The 22,811-nt window shown below is 45.4% G+C and overlaps 1 protein-coding gene across 3 annotated transcripts in view; it reads right to left on the bottom strand.

Moving 5' to 3' along the window:
• The window catches only part of hoga1 (4-hydroxy-2-oxoglutarate aldolase 1), a 43,112-nt gene that overhangs the window by 13,707 nt on the left and 6,594 nt on the right, over positions 1-22,811 (bottom strand). For 2 of the 3 annotated variants that reach the window (XM_059947146.1, XM_059947147.1), the window contains exons 2-7: positions 16,281-16,409; positions 15,520-15,647; positions 13,299-13,433; positions 9,876-9,972; positions 4,907-5,040; positions 1,132-1,317 (exon numbers count right to left, since the gene is read on the bottom strand). In XM_059947146.1, coding sequence (XP_059803129.1) covers positions 1,168-1,317; positions 4,907-5,040; positions 9,876-9,972; positions 13,299-13,433; positions 15,520-15,647; positions 16,281-16,409 — 773 coding nt within the window. In that variant the 3' untranslated portion in view covers positions 1,132-1,167. Of the gene's footprint in view, positions 1-1,131; positions 1,318-2,179; positions 2,430-4,906; positions 5,041-9,875; positions 9,973-13,298; positions 13,434-15,519; positions 15,648-16,280; positions 16,410-22,811 lie in introns of those variants that run through there. The other variant, XM_059947148.1, reaches the window with a different exon arrangement.

Raw genomic sequence — 22,811 nt, 5'->3', positions numbered from 1 at the left:
GTCATAAAGCATACTCCACCTCCTCTGCCTTTGAAAGAAACCTATCAACTGTCCAAAGGCCTAGATAGAATGAATACAAAGAGTACATCTCCTGTGGTGAGGGGGTCTTGGACTAGAGGGTACAGCTTCAAAATTGAATAACATCCATTTAGAACAGAGATAAGCAGAGAGTGGTGAATCTTGGCTGTGGAAGCCAAGTCACTGGGCATACTTCAGCCAGAGGTTGATAGGTTCTTGATTAGTCAAAGCATGAAAGTTTTACAGGGAGAAGGCAGGAAAATGGGTTGAGAAGAAATAGATCAGCCATGATAGAAAGTAGGAACAGATTTGGTGGGTTGAATGGCCTAATTCTGCTTCCATGTCTTATGGTCTTATTTTCTCCCCTCTGCACTCTGCCTTCAGCCAATTCATTGCTATGGACAATGTGGGTTAGTTAAAAGTGTTCGTACTCCCCATCTAAACTGCTTGTGCTGTCAAGTATGCTTGTGATTTTAAGTGCCACTTTCCAAATCCTTAAACTCTGAGTTGCTGAAAACGGATTGTATTGGTTTACAATTGGATTGAGATGCTTACTGGCAATGACCTATCAGATGATTCAGTGAGATTCCCTTTGCAGGCCTTCCGCTGTAAATACCAGAATCTGTTCACTCAGTCCCAGGGCACATACACCACCAAATTATACGTCAAAGACAAGAGATAAAGATTAACTTTATTTGTCACATGTGCACTGAAACTTAGAGAAAGTGTTGTTTTGCATTAAATCAGCCAGGACTGTGCTAGTCAGCCTGCAAGTATTGCCACACTTTTGGCACTAACATAACATGCCTACAACTCACTGACCCTAACCTGTAGACTTTGGAACGTAGAAGGAAAATAGAGCATTCAGTGGAAACCCATGTGGTCACAAAAAGAACATACAGACAGATGGTCCTTACAGACAACGACAGTAAAGCGGTGCAATATAAAGTGGAGAGGGTCAGCAACGTTAAATTCCTTGGTGTTATCAATTTGCACGACCTGTTAGCTTGCAAATGTCACCAGACTTTCCAGCGCCAACAAAGCATATTCAACAGAACAACAGCAATAAAAAACAAAACAAGCCAATTTCTCAAGCAGTTTCTAGAAGATTACCCAGTTCTACATCTGTAATCGTCTGTGTAGTTAAGTTTACAGCCATCCATTGGACGTGAAGTCATCACACAACTCCTTCCTCTCTGCTTCCGTCAAGGGCAGTAACGGAGCACGGCAGGGTCCTCCGTGATACCCAAACCATTCCATCGCTTCCTTTAGGCCTGCGATGCCAAACTTGCGTGTAATCTACAAGATATAAGAATGTCAAATAAGTGACTACTGATCTTACTTTCAATGTATTCCACGTTCATTTTCGGGAGGGTAGAGCCAGAGGTTATTGCACTCCCTGAGTATTACAGCACAGAAACAGGCCCTTTGGCCCAACTCATACAATACACCCCATTCAAGTTAGTTCCATTTGCCTGCATTTGGTCCACATCCCTCTAAACTTTTCCTATCCGTGTAAAGTGCCTGTTCAACACTTCCTCTGGCAGCTCATTTCACACAGGTATTACTCTCCCTCTCTTCCTCATTTCCCTTCAAACCCTGAACCTCGGCTTTAACCCAACCCTGGGGGAGAATTCATCCTGTCCATGCCTCTCGGGTCTTCATATACCTCTCAGTCTCCGGGGGGACGGTGGTGATGTGGGAGGTGGTTTTGGCTGATACAGTAAGGAGACATGGATGAAAGAAGAATGGAGAGTTACGTGCTGTGTAGGAGGGAAAGGTTGGATTGATCATGAAGTACATTTATTATTTTATTTTAGAAATAGAGCATGGTACCAGGCCCTTCCAGTTGATGGAAGGAGTAGTTAGGGACTCAAGAGCAGATAAAGTGCCCTTGATTTAAATAAGGTTGGATTCAGATTCATTTATTTATCACGTGTTGAAACATACAGTGAAATGCGCCATCTGTGTTAAATATCTAAAGATGTGCCACCCAATTACACCACATGGCCAATTAGCCTGCTAACCAGTACGCCAAGTTCAAGTTTATTCTCATTCAGCCATGTACATGTATACTTCCAATCGAAACGACATTGCTCTGGACCATGGTGCATAACACACAGCTCACACACAAAGTAATATTACCACAAATACCGTACCAGACAATAAGGTGATTTACGTCTCTGGACTGTGGGAGGAAACCGCAGCGCCCAGAGAAAACCCACACGGTCACAGGGTTCTTCACAGCCGTAGATTGGCATAACATTGTGGGCCAAAGGGCCCATTCTCTGCTGTACTGTTCTGTGTCCTAAATAAAGTTCCAGGGACAACTCAGCCCCTCATATCCTGGCAATGTCCTCGTAAGTGCTCAGCAGTCTATCAGCAAGAGAGTTCAAAAAGCGTACAACCGTCTGAGAGAAAAGAAAGTCACACCATCACATTTTTATATGATGAACCCTTTATTTTTAAGCACTAACTGTCTCATTTCTGGAACTCCCCACAAGAGGGATCTTCCTCTCCTCACTCCTGTCAAGATTACCCCAGACCCCGTATCTTTTAATTGGGTGCCCTTTCCCTTAACAGCAGCAAATACAAGCCTTCGCTGTTCATCCTTAAGACAACCTGTACATGCCCATAACTAAAATCAGCGTAGTAGCTGCATAACACTTTACAGAACCAGCAACCTGGGTTTCATTTCCTGCCGCTGTCTGTAAAGAGTCTGTACGTTCTCCCAATGACTGTGTAGCTTTCCCCTGTGTGCACCAGTTTTCTCACACATTCCAAAGGAGTACAGGTCAGGGTCAGTAAGTTGTGGGCACGCTATGTTGGTACCAGAGGCGTGATGACACTTTTGGGCTGCCCAGAACCGATATGATTTGATGTAAATGACATTTCACTGTATGTTTTAATGCTTCACTGTACACGTGACAAAAGAGACCAGTCTTCCTTTTCCATTTTTCTTTCTATCTACCACACATTCGAGCCCCAGGCGAGCCCACCATTCACAAAAAATCCTCCATCGTGTCCATAGATACCTTGGTGCAGTCTTTCATTGATTCTTTTCCAATATTTTTATTAATTTACATATAAGAATACAGAGTACAAGAAAAAATATTTATATCAATACATTATACTAAATCACGCATAAAGATTCCTTACCCTATATTCATACAGATTGATTAATTCATAACATTGAAATATAGTAATTTTATTATATTAAAAAATCTAACCCACTACCAAGACTAAAGCTGATTAGTAAAGAAAAAAAAGGAAAAAAAAATTATTAGTCATCATCTGTGCTTTAACAGGAATTCAATTTTGGACCCATTTTCATTCAATGGATTAAATTACTTTATTTAGCTCCTTCCGCTAGGGTTATCACTAATTCTCATAATTCCAAACCATTTAAGCTTCAACGTGGCACTAGACAAGGCTGTCCACTGAGCCCTTTGCTTTTTGATCTGGCCTTAGAGCCCTTAGCCAATGCCTTTCAAGAACCTAATTATATCACTGGTATTTTAAGGAGAGACACTATTCACAAAGTCTCGCTGTACGCTGATGATCTGCTGCTATTTATTTCTAACGTTGGGACTTCATCACCCCATGCGCTTTCTTTACTCTCCTGTTTCAGCCAGTTCTCAGGTTATAAATTAAACCTACATAAAAGTGAACTTTTCCCTTTGAATAATTTGATACCAACAAATTCTAACCTTCCTTTTAAAATTGTAAGAAACCAATTTACCTACTTAGGTATAACAATCACTAAAAACTGTAAGTGTCTATTTAAAGAAAACCTCCTTACCCTAATGAATCATGTAAAAAGGATACTATCAAATTGGTAGCCTCTTCTGTTATCGCTGATTGGCCAAATTAACTCTATCAAAGTCAATATATTACCTAAATTTATATATCTTTTTCAGGCATTACCTGTTTTTATTCCTAAATCCTTTTTTTTTTGATTCTCTTGACTCTATCTTCTTATATATGGAAGAATGAGCATTCTAGATTAAATAAAATTCACCTTCAGGAAGATAAAAAGAATGGAGGATTAGCCTTACCAAACTTCAGATTTTATTATTGGGCAGTTAATATCTTACATTTTGGTTACATTACATTAATTGCGAGGATTGCCCGATGTGGGTTTTTTTAGAAGCTACCTCTGTTAATAAATTTTCTATTATTTCTCTTCTTAGATCCTCACTTCCTCTGTCTCTGAGTAAGTTTACTGATAATCTGGTAGTTAAACACACTATGAGAATTTGGATAGAATTCCAAAAATACTTTGGCTTATTAAGATTTTCTCTTTCGAGTCCCATTTTTTCTAATTATTTTTTTAAACCCTCTATGATTGATGTGACTTTTAAAGAATGGGATAGATTAGGTACTAAATGCTTTCAGGACTTGTTTGTAGAGGGAAGTCTCTTTTCGTTTGAACAACTGTCAACTAAATATAGTTTACCCAAAACTCATTTTCTTCAATACCTACAAATAAGAGATTTTTCACGGTCTCAAATAAATATATTTCATTGATTCTATTAGGGTTATTACTCTATTATAGATTTATTGAGTATGCCTGCGAGAAAATGAATCTCAGGGTTGTATTTTGTGACACACACGTACTTTGATGATAAATTTACTTTGAACTTTGAAGAGCCAAGCCGGCCAGGAGATTCCTGGTGTGGCCCTCTCCCCTCTGCCCCAGGCTACCACAGATCAGGAGCGTTGGGCTGAAGAGCAACCAGAACTCGAGGAGAAGCCCCCTCGGATATGTGTTTCTGCCGTGAGACCAGAGACCAGCACCTTCTGACACACAACAGCTTACTGCAAAGTGCACCATCAGTGATGCCTAATTCGAAAACACAGGGCTGAAGAATGAAGCTACACCTACTGCTGCATTTGGCTCGACCAGCCTATACTGAAGTTCACGAGCGTCTACCCACTGTCCGGCCAGGCAGAGCTTTTCCAGCTTGCACAGGGGCTCCCCGAGCACGTTCGCCAGTGCACACACGCCTCCAACAGCACCTGCACAGATAACGTGGAGATGGAGGCAGAGAATAAAACTCCCTTTGTACACATCTGTTCCCTGTTTGTTAATCCACATATCTACTTGATTAAATATAATTGCGAAGAAAGCACAACAACGCCTCTACTTCCTCAGGAGCTTGCGGAGATTTGACATGTCATCAAAAACCTTGGCAAACTTCTATAGATATGTGGTGGTAAGTGTGCAGACTGGCTGCATTACAGCCTGGTATATGAACATTAATGACTTTGAGCAAAAAATCCTACAATAGGTAGTGGATTCGGCACAGAACAAAGCAGGTACAACCCCTCCCAACCATTGAGCACATCTACATGAAACATTGTCGTAGAAAAGCAGCATCAATCATCAAAGATCCTCACCAACCAGGCCATGCTCTTTTCATCAGGTAGAAGGTACAGGAGCCTCAGGACTCACACCATCAGGATAAAGAACAGTTACTACCCCTCAACCATCAGGCTCTTGAACAAAAGGCGATAACTACACCAATGTATGGACTCCTTTAACTTGATACTTCATGCTCATTATTTATTAATCATTATCTGCATTTGGACAGTTTGTTTACAGTTCCTGATGTGTACAGATCCTGTTTACAGTTACCATTCCATAGATTTGCTAAGAATAACCACAGAAAAAGATCCCAGGTGACACGTATTTACTATAATAAATTTTACTTTGAACTTTAATCAGCTAATCACAGATCAGCAACTTAGTGCATAAAAGCATGCAGACCACATCTGCACATTCGGAATCACACACATTTCAATGAAAAGGGTATCGTAGGAAAGGCAGATGAGCTCAGGGTGTGGATCAACACCGGGAACAATGATGGTGTTGCCATTAGTGGGACTTGGTTGCAGAGGGAAGGACTGGCAGCTCGGGGTTAATTCTTTTAGACATAATAGAGTGGGAGGGATTAAAGGGGAAGGAATGGTGTTACTAGTCAGGGAAATATCGCAGCAGTGCTCAGTCAGGACAGACAGGAGGACTTGTCTAGTGAGGCGTTATGAGTGGAACTGAGGTATAGGAAAAGTATGACCACATTAATGGGACTACATTACAGACCACCCAGCAGTCTGTGGGATTAAGAGGAACAAACTTGTAGAGATTGTTGCAAGAAACACGAGGTTGCAAGAGTACGTGATGTTAACTTTCCACATATTCACTGGGATACCCATACTGTTAAAGGATGAGATTGAGATCCAGATTGTCAAATGTGTTCAGGAAAAATCCCAACCAGAGAGTGTGCAATACTCGATCTCCTGTTAGGGAATGAGACAGAGCAGGTGACAGAAGCTTGTGTAGGGGAACACTCTGCATCTAGTGACCACAAAACCATTAATTTCAAGGTGATTATGGAAAAGGTTAGATCTGGTTCGCAGGTTGAGATTCCAACTTGGAGAAAGGTCAATTTTGATGGCATCAGAAAAGACCCAGCAAGTATGGATTGAAAGCAATGCACACAAAATGCTGGTGGAACGCAGCAGGCCAGGCAGCATCTAGAACGAGAAGCACTGTTGACGTTTCGAGCCGAGACCTTTCGTCAGGACCAGCATTTTGAGTGTGATGCTTGCATTTCCAGCATCTGCAGATTTCCTCAAGTATGGATTGAGACAGGCTGTTTTCCGGCAAAGGTGTACTTGGTAAGTAATTGAAGTTCTGAGAGTACAGAGCTTGCATGTATAAAAGGCAAGAATAAGAGGTTTAGGGAACCTTGGTTATTGAGAGATATTGGGGCCCTGCTTAACAAAAGGGTACTTTTGAGAATGAGAATGAGGTACTTGGAGAATAAGGAATGCCGAGAGAACACCTTAAGAAAGAAATCAGGAAGGCTAAAAGAAGGCACGAGGTTGCTCTAGCAGACAAGGTGAAGGAGATTCTACAGATATGTTAAGACAAAAGGATTGCATGGCACTATTGCTTCTCTGGAAGATCAAAATGGTAACTTCTGCATGGAGCTAATAGAGATCTTAAACTTGTTTTTTGCATCTGTATTTACTCGGGGGATGGGCAGAGAAGGAAGGCAAAGCATCAGTGTGGTCATGAACCCTATACAGATTAGAGGGGGTGTTTGCTGCTTGAGGTAAATCAGGGTGGGTAAATCCCCAGGGCCTGACAACGTGTTCCCTCCGATCCTGTTGCAGGCAAGTGCAGAAATAGCAGAGACATTTAAATCATCCTTACCGACAGCTCAGATACCGGAGGATTGGTCCATCTATTTTTGTCATCCAGGTCAACAATCTGGATGATAATGTGATTAACTAGATTAGCAAATTTGCAGATGACACCAGGACTGGGGATATAGAGGACAGCAAGGAAGACTATCAAAGTGGAGCAGCTGGAAAATCGGGCTGAAATAAAGTGCAGACCAGTGTGAGGTGTTGCACTTTGGGAGGACCAGCCAGAGTAGTGAATCTCCCCAATGCTTCTACCCCTACCTTGTCGTGTGTTCCACGTATCCATCATTTCCTGTGTAAATAAAAAAAAACCCTATCTCCTATACTTTTCTGCAAGCTCTGCTAGAAGTTGTGCCCTCTCGTTATCTATTCTGTCCTGGGAGAAAGTCTTGCTGTCCTCTCTGTCTGTGCCTCGAATTATCTTGTACATCTCCATCAAGTAGTACTCTCATCCTTCTTCACACCAAGGAGAAAAACCCTAACTTGCTCAGCCTCCCCTGATAAGACATGCTCTCCGATCCAGGCAGCATCCTGGTGAATCTCCTCTGCACCCTCTCTAAAGCTTCCATGTCCTTCTTACAATGAGGCAACCAGAACTGAACACAACTGCAACATTACTTCACAACTCTTGCACTCAGTCCCCTGAATATTGAAGGCCAACACACCACAGGCCTTCTTAAAAACCCTATCAAGGTGCACAGCAACTTTGAGGGGTCTATGGACTCGGACCTCGAGTTCCCACTCTTCCTCCACACCGCTAAGAATCCTGCCATCACCCTGCATTGAGCCTTCAAGTTCCTTCCAAAGTGAATCACTTTACACTTCTCCAGATGGAACCCCGTCTGCCAAGTGCATATACAACGGAGCAGATGAGTTTACACAGTCTCCCAGCCAATGTTTGCTCAACAATTCTACACAATTAAACATAAACAATGTTTTTTTTTAACCCCATTTATTATACAGGCTGAATCTCTCCAGTCTGACACCCTTGGGACCTGAACTGGTTCTGGACCACAAAATTGTCCCATGATCATTCACCTGAGCCACATTGTTCCTTGTAAGTACAGACACTCCCTGGGTCACGTAGCTTTTCCTGAGACCTAGTCGTGGTGCACTACAACATAGAACCAGGCCCTTCAGCCCCACTAGTCCATACCAAACTCCTTAGTCCCATCCACCTGCAGCTGGGCCAGGGACCCCCATACCCCTCCCATCCATTTCCTTATCCAGACTTCTCTCAAATACTGCAATTGAACCAGCATCTAGCACTTCCACTGGCAGCGCATTCCACACTCACACCACCCTCTAAGTGAAGAGATTTCCTCCCCTCAGGTTCCCCTTTCACCCTTAACCTACGAATTCTAGTTTCAGTCTCCGGTGGAAAAAGCCTGCTTGCATTTCTATATGCCTCAATTTTCTATACTTCCTCAGCTCTGTGGGTAAAAACACTTGATTAATGCAAGAGGTCGGAGGAGAGTGGTCAGATCTGTTCAAGCTGACGGGAAGGTGACAGTAACTGAGATAACCATCCGTCACAGAAGACCATCTCTGAACGCAGGACACGTAGGACCTTGAGGTGGATGGGTCACGGCAGGAGAAGTCCACACTGGATTCCACTCCTGTAGCTAATCCTGTGGCCACTAAGTGTATACCTATACTGACAATAAACTTACATGGACTATGAAAAATTATATTTTTTATTGTTACGTATACTGAGGTACAGTGAGAATCTTATTTTACACACCATCTATGCAGATCCTTTCATCACATCAGTGCATTGTGGCTGTACATGGTAAAGTAACAGACTGCCAAATTAAAGAGTTATAGTTAAAATCACTACACAGAGCTGTGAGATAGAACAAGGTGAAACAGTAACAATGCAGAATAAAGTGCAACAGCTACAGAGAACGTCCACGGAGAGACAAAGTAAGGTGCACAATAAACAATAAGGTGGTCTGTGACTCAGGAGCCCACCTTACCGTTCGTTAGTGTGATAACAGTGGAACAGAAGCTGTGCTTAAGCCTGCTAGTACAGGCTCTTGGGCTTTTTCATCTGCCCGGTGGGACTGGGGAGAACCGAGAATATCCGGGGTGGGTGGGGTGTTTGATCGAGTTGGCCGCTACCCAGAGGCAGCCGGAAGTATGGACAGAGTCTATGGCGAATTGGTATCTGTACAAATGGTCTGTCGGAGGAACTCAGCGGATTGAGCAGGAGGGGAGAGGAAATGTTAATGTTCCGAGTCCAAGCTGTGCATCGGGACAGAGAGCGAGGAGGGGTGATGGCCAGTAAAGGGTAGAGGGGAGGGATGAGAAAGAGACCCGAGGTGATTGATGGACTGAGGTGGGGAGTGGGGAAAGAGGGCATCAATCCAAGTAGGGGAGGTGAGTGGTGAAGATGGGAGATTCACAGTTTGGTTTATTTTCTGTTATCATGTATTGCATTGTACTGCTGCTGTTAAGTTAACTGATTTCCCGACCTATGCCGGTGATATTAAACCTGATCGGGTTCTGACGATAGAATCCAGCACATCCGATCGTATTTGGAGTAATGCTGAGTGGGTCTCACAGCATTGCAGCAGGTACAACAGGCATTGCCTATAGCTTCACCTCTGATCTCCCCGGCCCCATTCCCCACTCACCCACTGAGTATGACGGCAGGAGGTATCCCGCAGATCCGGCCAGCACCTGGAAACCCTGCTTCCTGGTTCTGTGAACAATCAGGGCGATCCTTGTAACCTGAAGCAAGGACAGAGTTTACAGATGACCAGTCACTCAATGAGATTCAGAGGCAGCAAAGCGTTTTCCCGCCGTGCACGTGACAACCGTACACCAGTCTGGAGCCGGACGTGGACTTTCTGTAACGAGACTGGCCTTGTTTATCAAATGCACGTCAAGACATACAATGAAATGCATCATCTGCACCAATGGCCAACACAGTCTGAGGATGTGCTGGAGGTATCACCACACTTCCAGTGCCAGCACAACGTTATCGCAACTCTCTAACCCATTACCCCTACGTCTTTGCAATGTGGGAGGAAACCTATGCGGTCACGAGGAGAGCATGCAAACTCCTTACAGACAGCGGCAGGAACAGAGCCCTCAGTAACTGCTGGTGCTGTAAAGTGTCACACCACCATGACATCCTTTGTCTCCTCCCCACAGGTTCGATGCCAGCAACGCACCTCCCCCCCCACCCCGGGATCCTCAGACAAAAACCCTCCCTTTGACCAGTTAAGGTTGTCAAGGGTCACCTCTGGTTGGCAGATAGTCCGATGAGTTTGGTCTGGTGCCCCTGTGCAGGTGACGGGAGTTGCGGGGGGGTGGGGGGCAGAGTCAGAGCAGCAACCATGATGTGGGTGGCAGGAACTGAAGGATACAGGGGAAGGTAAACAAAACAGTAAAACCAGGCAGGACATAGTGCAGACAAGAAGCTTGACAACGATTTCTTCTCCTCAGCGGGAGTTAATTTATTTATTGAGATTCAACATGCAACAGGCCCAACTCCTCGAGCCACTAGGATTTTAATCCTAGTCTAATCATGGGACAATTCACAATGACCAAGTAACCTCACAACCTGTACGTCTTCGGAATGTGAGAGGAAACCGGAGCACCCGGAGTAAACCCACGTGGTCACGGGGAGAACGTACAAACTCCTTACAAGCAGCAGCGGGAATTGAACCCAGGCCGCTGGTACTGTACCGCATTGTGCTAACCACTACACTGCCCAAGTTCTGTGAGACTCTCTCATGGCTCGCCCTCTGCAATCTCTACTACTCTCCAAATTTACAAACCTTCTCTCCACCCTCTTTATACCGACCATCTCCCCTCTAAATCGGTCTATTATAATCATTGTCACATGACCGAGAAACCTTGGTTTGCATGCCATCCACACAGATAATTTCATGCATTGAGGCAGTACAAAGGAAATGTCACAGAATGTAGAATAGAGCGTTACAGTCCAAATATCGCGTAGTGACAGGGAGAACGTCACTGTGACAGGGAGTCCTTACAGATAATGGTGGAAATTGAACCTGGGTCACTAGCTCTGTAATAACTTTACACTAAATGTTAGGCCACTGCACCGCCCAGACATTTTATACAGTTGAACCCTTGTTGCACGATTGGATCCCTGGGTTTGGAGGGTTTGCTCCTCAAAGAGGTTGGTAACAGAGAAATGGCAATGGAGCACAAGGCACAACATTCAGACCAGAGCCAGACTACTCCAGGCCAATCCCAGGAACTACCTTTCAGACACGCTGTTGTGGGAATCTCTGCTCCAAACAGACACAGAGACTGGTGGACTGCAGGTGTGAAGAGTTCCGTTAAGAGTGTGAGTTTGAGATTTTTATTCCCCCCACCAAAAGTCAAGTTTATTGTCGTATGCACAGGTGCAATGAAAACCTGACTTGCAGTGTTACAGGCACAGAGCATTACCTTCACGAGAAAAGCACAAACATAAACTATGCACAATTATAAAAGCACAAAGCACTCTTTTGTAGTGGAAAAGGGCAGTGATTAGGGTTCAGATTCATTTATCACACATACATCAAAAGATACGGTGAAATGTGTAATTTGCGTTAGCAAGCACAACAGCCCAAGATGAGCTGGGAGCATCGCCACACATTCTGGTGCCAATTGGTTGTGGTGGTTGGTTCAGGGCCCTAGTGGTCGAAGGGAAGGTGCTGTTCTTGAACCTAGTGATGTGGGACTTCCAGACTTGTACAATGATGGCAGCTACGAAAAGATGGCATGGCCAGATGCTGGGGAACTTTGATGATGGATCCTTAATTACTTCTGGAGGCAGCACCTCCTGTTGATATAATCGATGGTGGGGAGGGCTGTGCCTGTGATGTACTGGGCAGAAGCCTCTACTCTCTGCAGCTCCTTGTATTCCTGCACATTCGAACTGCCGTACCAGACCACGAAGCAACCAGTTCGGATACATTCAGCAGTTCATCTGTAACAGTAGGGTGTACAGATCACAATCCCTTATCCAAAATCCTTGGGGCCAATTGAATTTTGGAAATCAGAGTTTTTCAGATTTCAGAATCCTTCCTTATTGGTTCCGGGACCACCCCCCCCCCCCACGGATACCAAAAAACACGTATGCTCAAGTTCCTTATTTAATCTGCCTCAGTGCAGTGGACTTTAGGACCTGGTGGAGCTCCAGACCTACGCACGTCCTCCTGTAAACTTTAAATCATCTCTAGATTACTTATAATACCTAATACAATGTTAATGCTATGTAAATAGTTGTTATACTGTATTGTTTAGGGAATAACAACAAGAATTTTTTTTTTATTTCCAACAAAAACATTCAATGAAACATAAAAATAAACAGCTTCAAATGAACCGAATCAAACACATGGTAAATGACTTATTGGAATAAATGTAGAACGTTACTGTCACTACAAAACTTCAGTAACTTGTCTTTCTGTTTCTTTAAATCATATACAGTGGTAGTTCCGACACCATATTCTTCAGTAAGATGCCGCACAGACACACCACGATCAAGCTTCTGCAATAACTCCACTTTCTGCGTTATTGATAATGATAGATGCTTCCTTCTCTTTTTCTCATTGTTACCCATAGGGGTACCTGCAGCTCTTTCTGACATTTTCACAGTGAAATTAAACACAAAGTCAACAGTGAACACAAAATACCAGCGAACAGCAAATGCACGTGTAACCAGTACGAGCGCTGAGCCACAACTGACGTCTGGCGGCCTCTGCTAGTGCTGCCACGTCACACGAGTGGCATCAGCTGTTGGCGAAACAAACTTCGGTTTTCAGAGCTGTTTGGAATTCAGAATTTCGGATAAGGGATTGTGGACCTGTGCTCTGCGTGCAGAGCAGCGTACTCTGAGATTAGGACAAGTGGATGGGAAAAGGACCTGGAAGAGGTATAGTGGGTCAGGCTCAAGTAGTTCTTTGACTTGTAGAGAAACAGGCCCTTCAGCCCACCAAGTCTGTGCTAGCATTCAACAACTCTTTTATAGTCAACTACCTTTCCTCCCAAATATCAAAGCAGCAGACACAGCAAAAGAGACCACAGCTACTTACATCGTTGCCACTGTCCTTTAGCCCAATGATGTTGGGATGGTGGGAGAGCGTCACAATGGCATCCACTGGCAGCTCCAGAGCTGTGTTGCCTGGGACACTGTACAGCACGACGGGTACGGGCGAGGAATCTGCCACCTGCAGCTCAATGGGTACAATCAGAGGTGAATCGAACAGAGATGCACCCACCCCACCTCACCCCGCTCCATAACCAACAACCACATCAACACCGAGCTGTCCTGTGCTCACCAAGCCCCGACACCGGCAACCGCAGAGGCTGACACACCTTGACGCTGACACACCTTGACCCTGACACACCTTGACCCTGACACACCTTTCTTCTGTTATCAATGCATTCTATCCAGGAGCACAGCTTAGTACGGCAATTGCTCTCCACGCAACTGCAAACAGTCTACTGAGGGTCTTCCCTCCTACTTCCTTACATTTTTATTTTGTTTGTTTTTAATGTACATTTTGTAAATTTATCTATTTGCTGAAAGACCCAGACAAAGCAGATACGGAGAGGATGCTTCCTACAGTTGGAGAGTCTAGGACCAGAGGGAACAACCTCAGAGTAGAAGGACATCCATTTAGAACAGAGATGAGGAGGAATTGATTTAGCCAGAGGGTATTAAACCTGTGGAATTTATTGCACAATGACAGCTGTGGACTCAATTACTTCTGTGCCACATGAGTTACTGGGTATATTTAAAGCAGATGCTAATAGACTAGTCAGGGCATTAAAAGTTACAGGGAGAAGACAGGGAATTGGGGTTGACAGGGACAATAAATGAGCTATTGTGAAGCAGACTCAATGGGCCCAGGTGGCCTAATTCTGTAGCCACGTCCTGTGGTCTTGCTTACAGATGCAGCACAGTTACAGCCCCTTCCAGCCCAACGAGCCCGAGCTGCCCAGTTACATCCCATAACCAATTCACTTGCTAACCAGTGTATTTTTGGAATGTGGAAGGAATTCCACACAGTCATGGGCAGAATGTACGAACTCCTTACAGACAGCAGCAGGAATTGAACCCGGGTTGCTGGTTACACTAGGCCCTCCACTGCCTTGCACAACTTACCCTATCATGGTCACCAGCTTGCCCTGCATGGACTCTGCACTTCTCACTGCCTCGGTAAAGCAGACAGCACAATGAAAAACCCCACCCACCCAGTCATTCACCCTCCTGCCTTTGGGCAGAAGGTACAAAAGTCTGAAAGCACGTACCACCAGGCTCAAGGATGAATTTTATCCCGCTATGTACAGTTCTGGTCACCGAATTATAGGAAAGATGTCAACAAAATAGGAAGAGTACAGAGGAGATTTACTAGAATGTTACCTGGGTTTCAGCACCTAAGTTACAGAGAAAGGTTGAATAAGTTAGGTCTTTATTCTTTGGAGCATAGAAGGCTCAGGGGGAACTTGATAGAGGTATTTAAAATTATGAAGGAGATAGATAGAGTTGACGTGAATAGGCTTTTTCCATTGAGAGTAGGGGAGATTCAGACAAGAGGACATGAGTTGAGAGTTAAGGGGCAAAAGTTTAGGAGTAACACAAGGGGGAACTTCTTTACTCAGAGAGTGGTAGCTGTGTGGAATGAGCTTCCAGTAGAAGTGGTAGAGGCAGGTTCAGTATTGTCATTTAAAGTAAAATTGGATAGGTATATGGACAGGAAAGGAATGGAGGGTTATGGGCTGAGTGCAGGTCGGTGGGACTAGGTGAGAGAAAGCGTTCGGCAAGGACTAGAAGGGCCGAGATGGCCTGTTACCGTGCTGTAATTGTTATATGGTTATAATATCCATAGTACGTTAAAATAGACTCTTGACCTCACAATCTACCTCGTTATGGCCCTCGCACCTCATTGTCTGGCTGCACTGCACTTTCTCTGTAACTGTTACACTTTATTCTGCATTCTGCTCATTTTCCCTCGATGCACTCTCTAATGTGTTGATCTGTATGGATGACATGCCAAGCTAAACTTTCCACTGTCCCTCGGAATTTCAGACAATAATAAATTAAAGCACCAATTTAGCAGGGGCAGCTCTCCCCACCCACCCCCCCACCCTCCATCCACCAGCAGAGGTGGTGCCCCCCCCCAACCCACAAATCCAGCTGTCCTCTGCTCGACCCGACGTCCGTGAAGGACGATCAACTAACGAGACGAAGCCTCAAGCCCAGCAACGAGCAGAGATCCCACCCCCTGCGCCCCCAAGGCCAATTGTTACCTGCGTGTAATGGTGAATGAAGGCAGAGCTGTCCATCCGGCCCCTGTAGTAATACGGAGTGATGACCATCACAGCGCTCGCCCCCGCGTCTGCCATTCGCTGCGTCATCGTCACGGTAGCTTCCGTGGCTGGGGGGGGAGGGGTGGGCGCAGGAGGAAGAAAGCAAGATGGACCTTAGCTAGAACCATCAGCTGTGTTTCATCAAAGTTCAAAGCAAGTTTATAATCAAAGTGCCGATATGTCACCCCGAGATTCATTTACTCAATAAATTCATAATAGATGAATGTAGTAGTAGGCTCCGTTAGTCTCGATAGACCATGGATTTGCACCTTGGAGGGCGCAAGCCTGGGCAAGGTTTTTTTTTTATGGGAGACCGGCAGTTGCCCAAGCTGCAAGTCTCCCCTCTCCACCCCACCGATGTTGTCCAAGGGAAGGGCATTAGGACCCACACAGCTTGGCACTGGTGTCGTCGCAGAGCAATGTGTGGTTAAGTGCCTTGCTCAAGGACACACACGCAGCCTCAGCCCAGGCTTGAACTAGCGACCTTCAGATCACTAGACCGACACCTTAACCACTTGGCCACGCGCCCAACACAATAGATGAATAACCATAACAGAATCAACAAAAGACCCCACCAACTCAGGCAATGGGAAATGTGTTAGAATCTAAGTTGGACTGATTTTGGAGGAAGTTAAGAGGTTAACACAACATTGGGCTGAAGAACCGGTACTCTGTTCTTACACTGGATTGGCCCTACTCACATTCACATCCGGAGCCAGTCATCAGAAGCATCTCCCGAGGGAGGGCTTGCCTCACCCTGCGGACAATCTCGATGCGCTCCTCGCTGCTCAGGTAGACAAATTCCCCGTTGGAGCCCTGCACAACCAACCCTACAAACAGAAAGGACGTGCACTTACTTAATGCCACAAGTACCGAGACCAGAATGGAAGGAGGCGTCAGGACCTTCCAAATTACAACAGTTAAATGGAGAATAATTTTCCAGGGAAGGTGTAGAGAAACGGGATCCACTTTAACAATCTGGAGGAGGGATCTGGTGGCGTTGTGGCCAAGTTATCAGACATCTCCAAGGTAGATGGAGGAACGGGGTGCGTCATAGAAGCACAAGTTCTGCAGAAGGACTTGGGCAGGTTGGGAGAGTGGGCAAAGAAATGGCAGAGCGAATACAGCAGAGGGCAGTGAATGGTCATGCCCTGTCGTAGAAGGGATAAATGGGTGTTTTTTAAATAAAAGTTCTAATGTCGAAAACATTTCACAAAATAAAGACTGGTAGAAAAAAGGAATTGATGAAAAATGTAGGAAAATAGAGACATAAAAATAGTTATAATGTCGGTAATTCTTTTTTAAGTTTATGTAAGAAACTAAGTTATGAGCTATGGGTAAAGTGATCTGAATCGTTCAATTTCAGTGAATGTAATTTCAGTGCAGTTCTGTAGACAAGAAATACCAACCTAGTTTTTCTTCCCCCCACCCCCAAGAAGGGGAAATGTTGTGGTAGTTAATTTTATTATTCCTATGCCACTCAATTAGCCTCTCCCACCCATGAGGAGTTCGCATACTGTACAAGCAGGGTTATCGATAAATATCCTGCATGCTGGTGTGCTCTGAACTCTCCCCCAAGGATGAACACAACAAACTGCATGTTGTGAGAAGTAATGTGGCAAATGCAATGTTTGCGTTCATTCTGAGTTTACACAAATGTTCTGCTGAGGCTGTACCAAGTATTGGTCTGACCGCATTTGGAATATTGCAAGCAAGTTTGAGTCTTGTCTCCAAGGAAAGATGTGCAGACTCTGGAGACAGTCTCAAGAATAAAAGGCTGAACATTGTGATCTCTCTGGGCCTGTACTCAACGGAGATCAAATGCATGGTGGAGGATCTCACTGAATCCACTGGATGTTAAAAGGTCTGGATAGAGCAGATGTGGAGATGTTTCCAGTAGTGGGATACAGCAGATGTGGAGATTTTCCAGTAGTGGGATAGAGCAGATGTGGAGATGTTTCCAGTAGTGGGAGAGAGCAGATGTGGAGATGTTTCCATTAGTGGGAAAGAGCAGATGTGGAGATGTTTCCAGTAGTGGGATAGAGCAGATGTGGAGATTTTCCAGTAGTGGGAGAGAGCAGATGTGGAGATGTTTCCAGTAGTAGTGGGAGAGAGCAGATGTGGAGATTTTCCAGTAGTGGGAGAGAGCAGATGTGGAGATTTTCCAGTAGTGGGAGAGAGCAGATGTGGAGATGTTTCCATTAGTGGGAAAGAGCAGATGTGGAGATTTTCCAGTAGTGGGATAGAGCAGATGTGGAGATTTTCCAGTAGTGGGAGAGAGCAGATGTGGAGATGTTTCCAGTAGTAGTGGGAGAGAGCAGATGTGGAGATTTTCCAGTAGTGGGAGAGAGCAGATGTGGAGATTTTCCAGTAGTGGGAGAGAGCAGATGTGGAGATGTTTCCATTAGTGGGAAAGAGCAGATGTGGAGATGTTTCCAGTAGTGGGAGAGAGCAGGTGTGGAGATTTTCCAGTAGTGGGATAGAGCAGATGTGGAGATGTTTCCAGTAGTGGGAGAGAGCAGATGTGGAGATGTTTCCAGTAGTGGGAGAGAGCAGATGTGGAGATTTTCCAGTAGTGGGATAGAGCAGATGTGGAGATTTTCCAGTAGTGGGAGAGAGCAGATGTGGAGATGTTTCCAGTAGTGGGAAAGAGCAGATGTGGAGATTTTCCAGTAGTGGGATAGGGCAGATGTGGAGATTTTCCAGTAGTGGGAGAGAGCAGATGTGGAGATTTTCCAGTAGTGGGAGAGAGCAGATGTGGAGATTTTCCAGTAGTAGTGGGATAGAGTAGATGTGGAGATTTTCCAGTAGTGGGATAGAACAGATTTTCCAGTAGTGGGATAGGGCAGATGTGGAGATGTTTCCAGTAATGGGAGAGAGCAGATGTGGAGATTTTCCAGTAGTGGGAGAGAGCAGATGTGGAGATGTTTCCAGTAGTGTGAGAGAGCAGATGTGGAGATTTTCCAGTAGTGGGAGAGTCTAGGGTCAAAGGGCACAGTCACAGGAAAATACTATGTCCCTTTAGAACTCAAATGAGGAAGAATTTCTTCAACCAGGGAGTGGTGAATCTAGCATTCCCACAGAGGCAAAGTCATTGGGTGTATTCACATCAGAAGTTGCTAGGTTCTTGATTGGTAAGGGGGTCAAGGGTTATGGGAAGAAGATGGGAGAATGGGGCTTAGAATAGAAAAATCAGTTCATTCAGCCAGCTCCAACCCTCCCCACCAGCACGGACACCGTCACGAAGCAGTGCCTCCTGAAAACAGCATCCACCAAGAAGGAACACCACCATCGAGGACCTGCCCTCTTCTCCTTAATACCACTGGGGAGCAGATACAGGAGCCTGAAGACCCACACTCAATGATTCAGAAAGAACTTCTTCATCCCTGCCATCTGCTTTCTGAACGGTCTATTAACACATGAACACCACCTCATTAATCTTCTTCTCTGAACTATTTATCAAAGATTTTTGCACCTCATAGTCATTTTATATCATTGACACCCATGTCCTAATGATAAACCCAATTATGAGTTGAGGCAACTGGGACAACTTAAGTGGTAATTTGAAACGTTGCCAGAAATTCTATCCCTCCAGCCCCAAGGACTCTGTGTGTTGCTCAGTTTAAACAGGTCCACTGTTGGGAACATTACTCTCACAGGTGGTTTCAAATTGGCTTCAAACATCAGAGGGCTTAGTGACAAATTAGCCAACAGGAGGTTGATTGAGAAGGGAAGTTTAGCTAGTCCAAGGTACAGGGGATGTGTGTATAAACGCTTACTGAGAAAGAGCAAAGCCCAGGCATTGCGAAGCCAGTGACCTAACAATCCACTAATGTATAACAGGAAAGATGCGGGGCACAGCAGTACATGGAGACTCCACTCTCTCGAGGGACGCACTCATTGTAGCCCAGGGCACCCACAGTCAAGTCTCATTGTTCGTGGGACCTGCGGAAAGAAGCCCACAGCCTTCCCGTGGCCTCGGACCTCAACTGGACAGGGTGTTTATTGATGTTCATAGAATGGTTACAGCGCAGGGGCCATTTGGCCCATTCAGTCTGTGCTAGCTGTGCGCAAGAGCAATCCAGCTCTTCCCTGTCAATTCTTTGCTTCCTGGTACTAATGCTGCTCCAATTTGGATGTGGCAGCTGGAGCACAGAGCAGTACTGTGCAGGAACAGGCTCTTGGGCCCACCATTACACCCAACTAATTAAACCTTATAAAGAGCTTGTACGCTTGCCTCGTGACTGCACAGCTTTCCTCCAAGTGCTCTGGTTTCCTCCCACATTCCAAAGACAAATGGGTTAGCAAGCTGTGGACATGCTACATTGACACAGGATGTATGGCGACACTTAAAACATGGCCGCCAGCACCCCTCAGACTGTGTTGGTCGTTGATACAAACGGCACATTTCCCTGCATGTTTTGTTGTACTTCTAACACATACAGCTACTCTCTTTATAACAGCAGGACAGAAGCCGTCCTTGAGCCTGGGGGCATGCGCTTTCAGGCTTTTATAAATCTACCTGATGGGAATGGGGAGAAGAGAGAATGCCCGGGGTAGGTGGGATCTCTGATTATGCTGGCTGGGTCATCGCAGCTGCTAGTAGAAGGGGCACAGTGGTAGGCGGAGTGGCTGTAAAGAGAACAATTTCTGGTTTCCGTCTTCATCTCCACTCCTCTCCTCTACACCATGGGAGTTACCATTTCTCCTACCTCACCTCTACCGTGCTAATGCTTGTTAGTTTCCCATTAGGTGATGGAGGCATATACATTAGGGACATTTCAGAAGCTCTTAAATAGGCACACAGTTGAAAGAGAAGGCCATATGACCATAAGACACAGGAGCAAATTAGGCCACTCTGCCCATCGAGCCTGCTCCACCATTTCCTCCTGGTTTACTTATTATCCCTCTCAAACCCTTGCTCCTACCTTTTCCCTATAACCTTTAACACCCCGAGTAATCAAGAACCTATCGACCTCTGCTTAACATATACCCATGACTTGGCCTCCGTAGCTGTCTGTGGCAACGAATTGCACAGATTCACCACCCTCTGGTGAAGAAATTCCTCCTCATCTCTGTCCTGAATGAACATCCCTCTGTGCCCTCTGGTCCAAGACTCCCCCACTATAGGAAACATTCTCTCCACATCTACTCTATCTAGGCATTTCAATAGTCGATGGGTTTGAATGAGATCTCTCCCCATCTCCCAATTCTTCTAAACATCATTGAGTACAGGCCCAGAACCATCAAATGCTCTACATACACAAATTCTTTCATTCCTGGAATTATTCTCATGGGCCTCTTCTGGACCCACTCCCATGCCAGCTCATGGAGGGCTATGTATGAGCAAGGGAGATGAGGCTGAGTACAGGGCTACGGTGGGAAACTTTGTCACATGATCCAAGCAGAATCATCTGCAGCTTAATGTGAAAAAGACTAAGGAGCTGGTGGTGGACCTGAGGAGGGCTGAGGCACCAGTGACCCCTGTTTCCATCCAAGGGGTCAGTGTGGACATGGTGGAGGATTACAAATACCTGGGGATACGAATGGACAATAAACTGGACTGGTCAAAGAACACTGAGGCTGTCTACAAGAAGGGTCAGAGCCGTCTCTATTTCCTGAGGAGACTGAGGTCCTTTAACATCTGCCGGACGATGCTGAGGATGTTCTGCGAGGCTGTGGTGGCCAGTGCTATCATGTTTGCTGTTGTGTGCTGGGGCAGCAGGCTGAGGGTAGCAGACACCAACAGAATCAACAAACTCATTCGTAAGGCCAGTGATGTTGTGGGGGTGGAACTGGACTCTCTGATGGTGGTGTCTGAAAAGAGGATGCTGTCCAAGTTGCATGCCATCTTGGACAATGACTCCCATCCACTCCATAATGTACTGGTTAGGCACAGGAGTACATTCAGCCAGAGACTCATTCCACCGAGATGTAACGCTGAGTGTCAAGGAAGTCATTCCAGCCTGTGGCCATCAAACTTTACAACTCCTCCCTCGGAGTGTCAGACACCCTGAGCCAATAGGCTGGTCCTGGACTTATTTCCACTTGGCATGATTAACTTTATTATTATTTAATTATTTATGGTTTTATATTGCTATATTTCTGCAGTATTCTTGGTTGAGCGGCTGTAACAAAACCCAATTTCCCTCGGGATCAATAAAGTCTGTCTGTCTGTCTGTAGGAGGGAAGACTGGATAGGCCTTTGAGTAGGTTAAAGGTTTGGCACAATATCACGGGCTGGGGCCTGTACTGTGCTGTTCGAAGAGCTTCATGCTCACCATGTTCTTATAATCAGCTCCTCTCTTTACTCTCCTGCTGAGACTATTCAGCTGACTGGTTCTAAACAAAGCTGACTGTACAATGTACATCTTTGTTTTCCTGACAGCTGTGTGGCTTCTAAGGAACAGTGTCTATTCACTGAATTGTGGCCTAGGCGGAGAGGTCAGTCTCACAGAGATGGTTCACACTTACTCTCTCCCCCATCCTCCCCCCAGGATTGGTACAGAATTGGCGAGCTCATTGTACGGTAACACAAGGTACAGGAGCCTGAAATCCCACACTACTAGGTTCAGGAAAAGCTACTTCCCTTCGACCACTCAGTGCTTGAACCAACCCTAAATCACTGCAGCTGGCACGATGAGGTAGACTGAGAGATCAAGTGTTCACCTTTACCACAAAGAGAGAATCTGCAGACGTTGGAAATCCAAGCAACACACACACACACAAAATGCTGAAGGAACTCAGCAGGCCAGGCAGCACCTATGGAAAAGGAGTACAGTCGACCTATCGCTCAAGAGTCTCATAAAGGTTCTGCTTGAGCCTAGCGTTGTACAGTTTTAGCATCTCCTGCCTGATGGGAAAACGTGCGGGGTGTGTGCTGTCTCTGATTACGTTGGCTGCTTTCCCGTGGTGGCTGAAGGGATAGGCAAAGTCCACGCTTGGAAGATTAGTTCACATAATGGACTGGACGGCCTCCACAACTCTCCGCATTTTCTTGAAGTCTTGGGCAGAGCAGCTGCCATACTAAGCTGGGATTTCAGATTCACATTCATTTATTTATCAAAACTTACAGTGAAATGGATCATTTGACTTACCAACCTAAGGGTGGCAGCCTGCAAGTGTCGCCAATGTAGCATGCCCACAATGTGGCCTGCTGCCCAAGAGGGCTCTGGAGACAAACCCTCTCCACGTTTGGTCAGCAAGTGCTTGCAGAGCGCAGGTAGGACATG

This window comes from Hypanus sabinus, chromosome 22 (genome assembly GCF_030144855.1).
Source record: "Hypanus sabinus isolate sHypSab1 chromosome 22, sHypSab1.hap1, whole genome shotgun sequence".
Classification (NCBI taxonomy): Eukaryota; Metazoa; Chordata; class Chondrichthyes; order Myliobatiformes; family Dasyatidae; genus Hypanus; species Hypanus sabinus.
The sequence above is the reverse complement of the archived record's forward strand: the minus strand, read 5'-3'. Positions and strand labels throughout refer to the sequence as shown.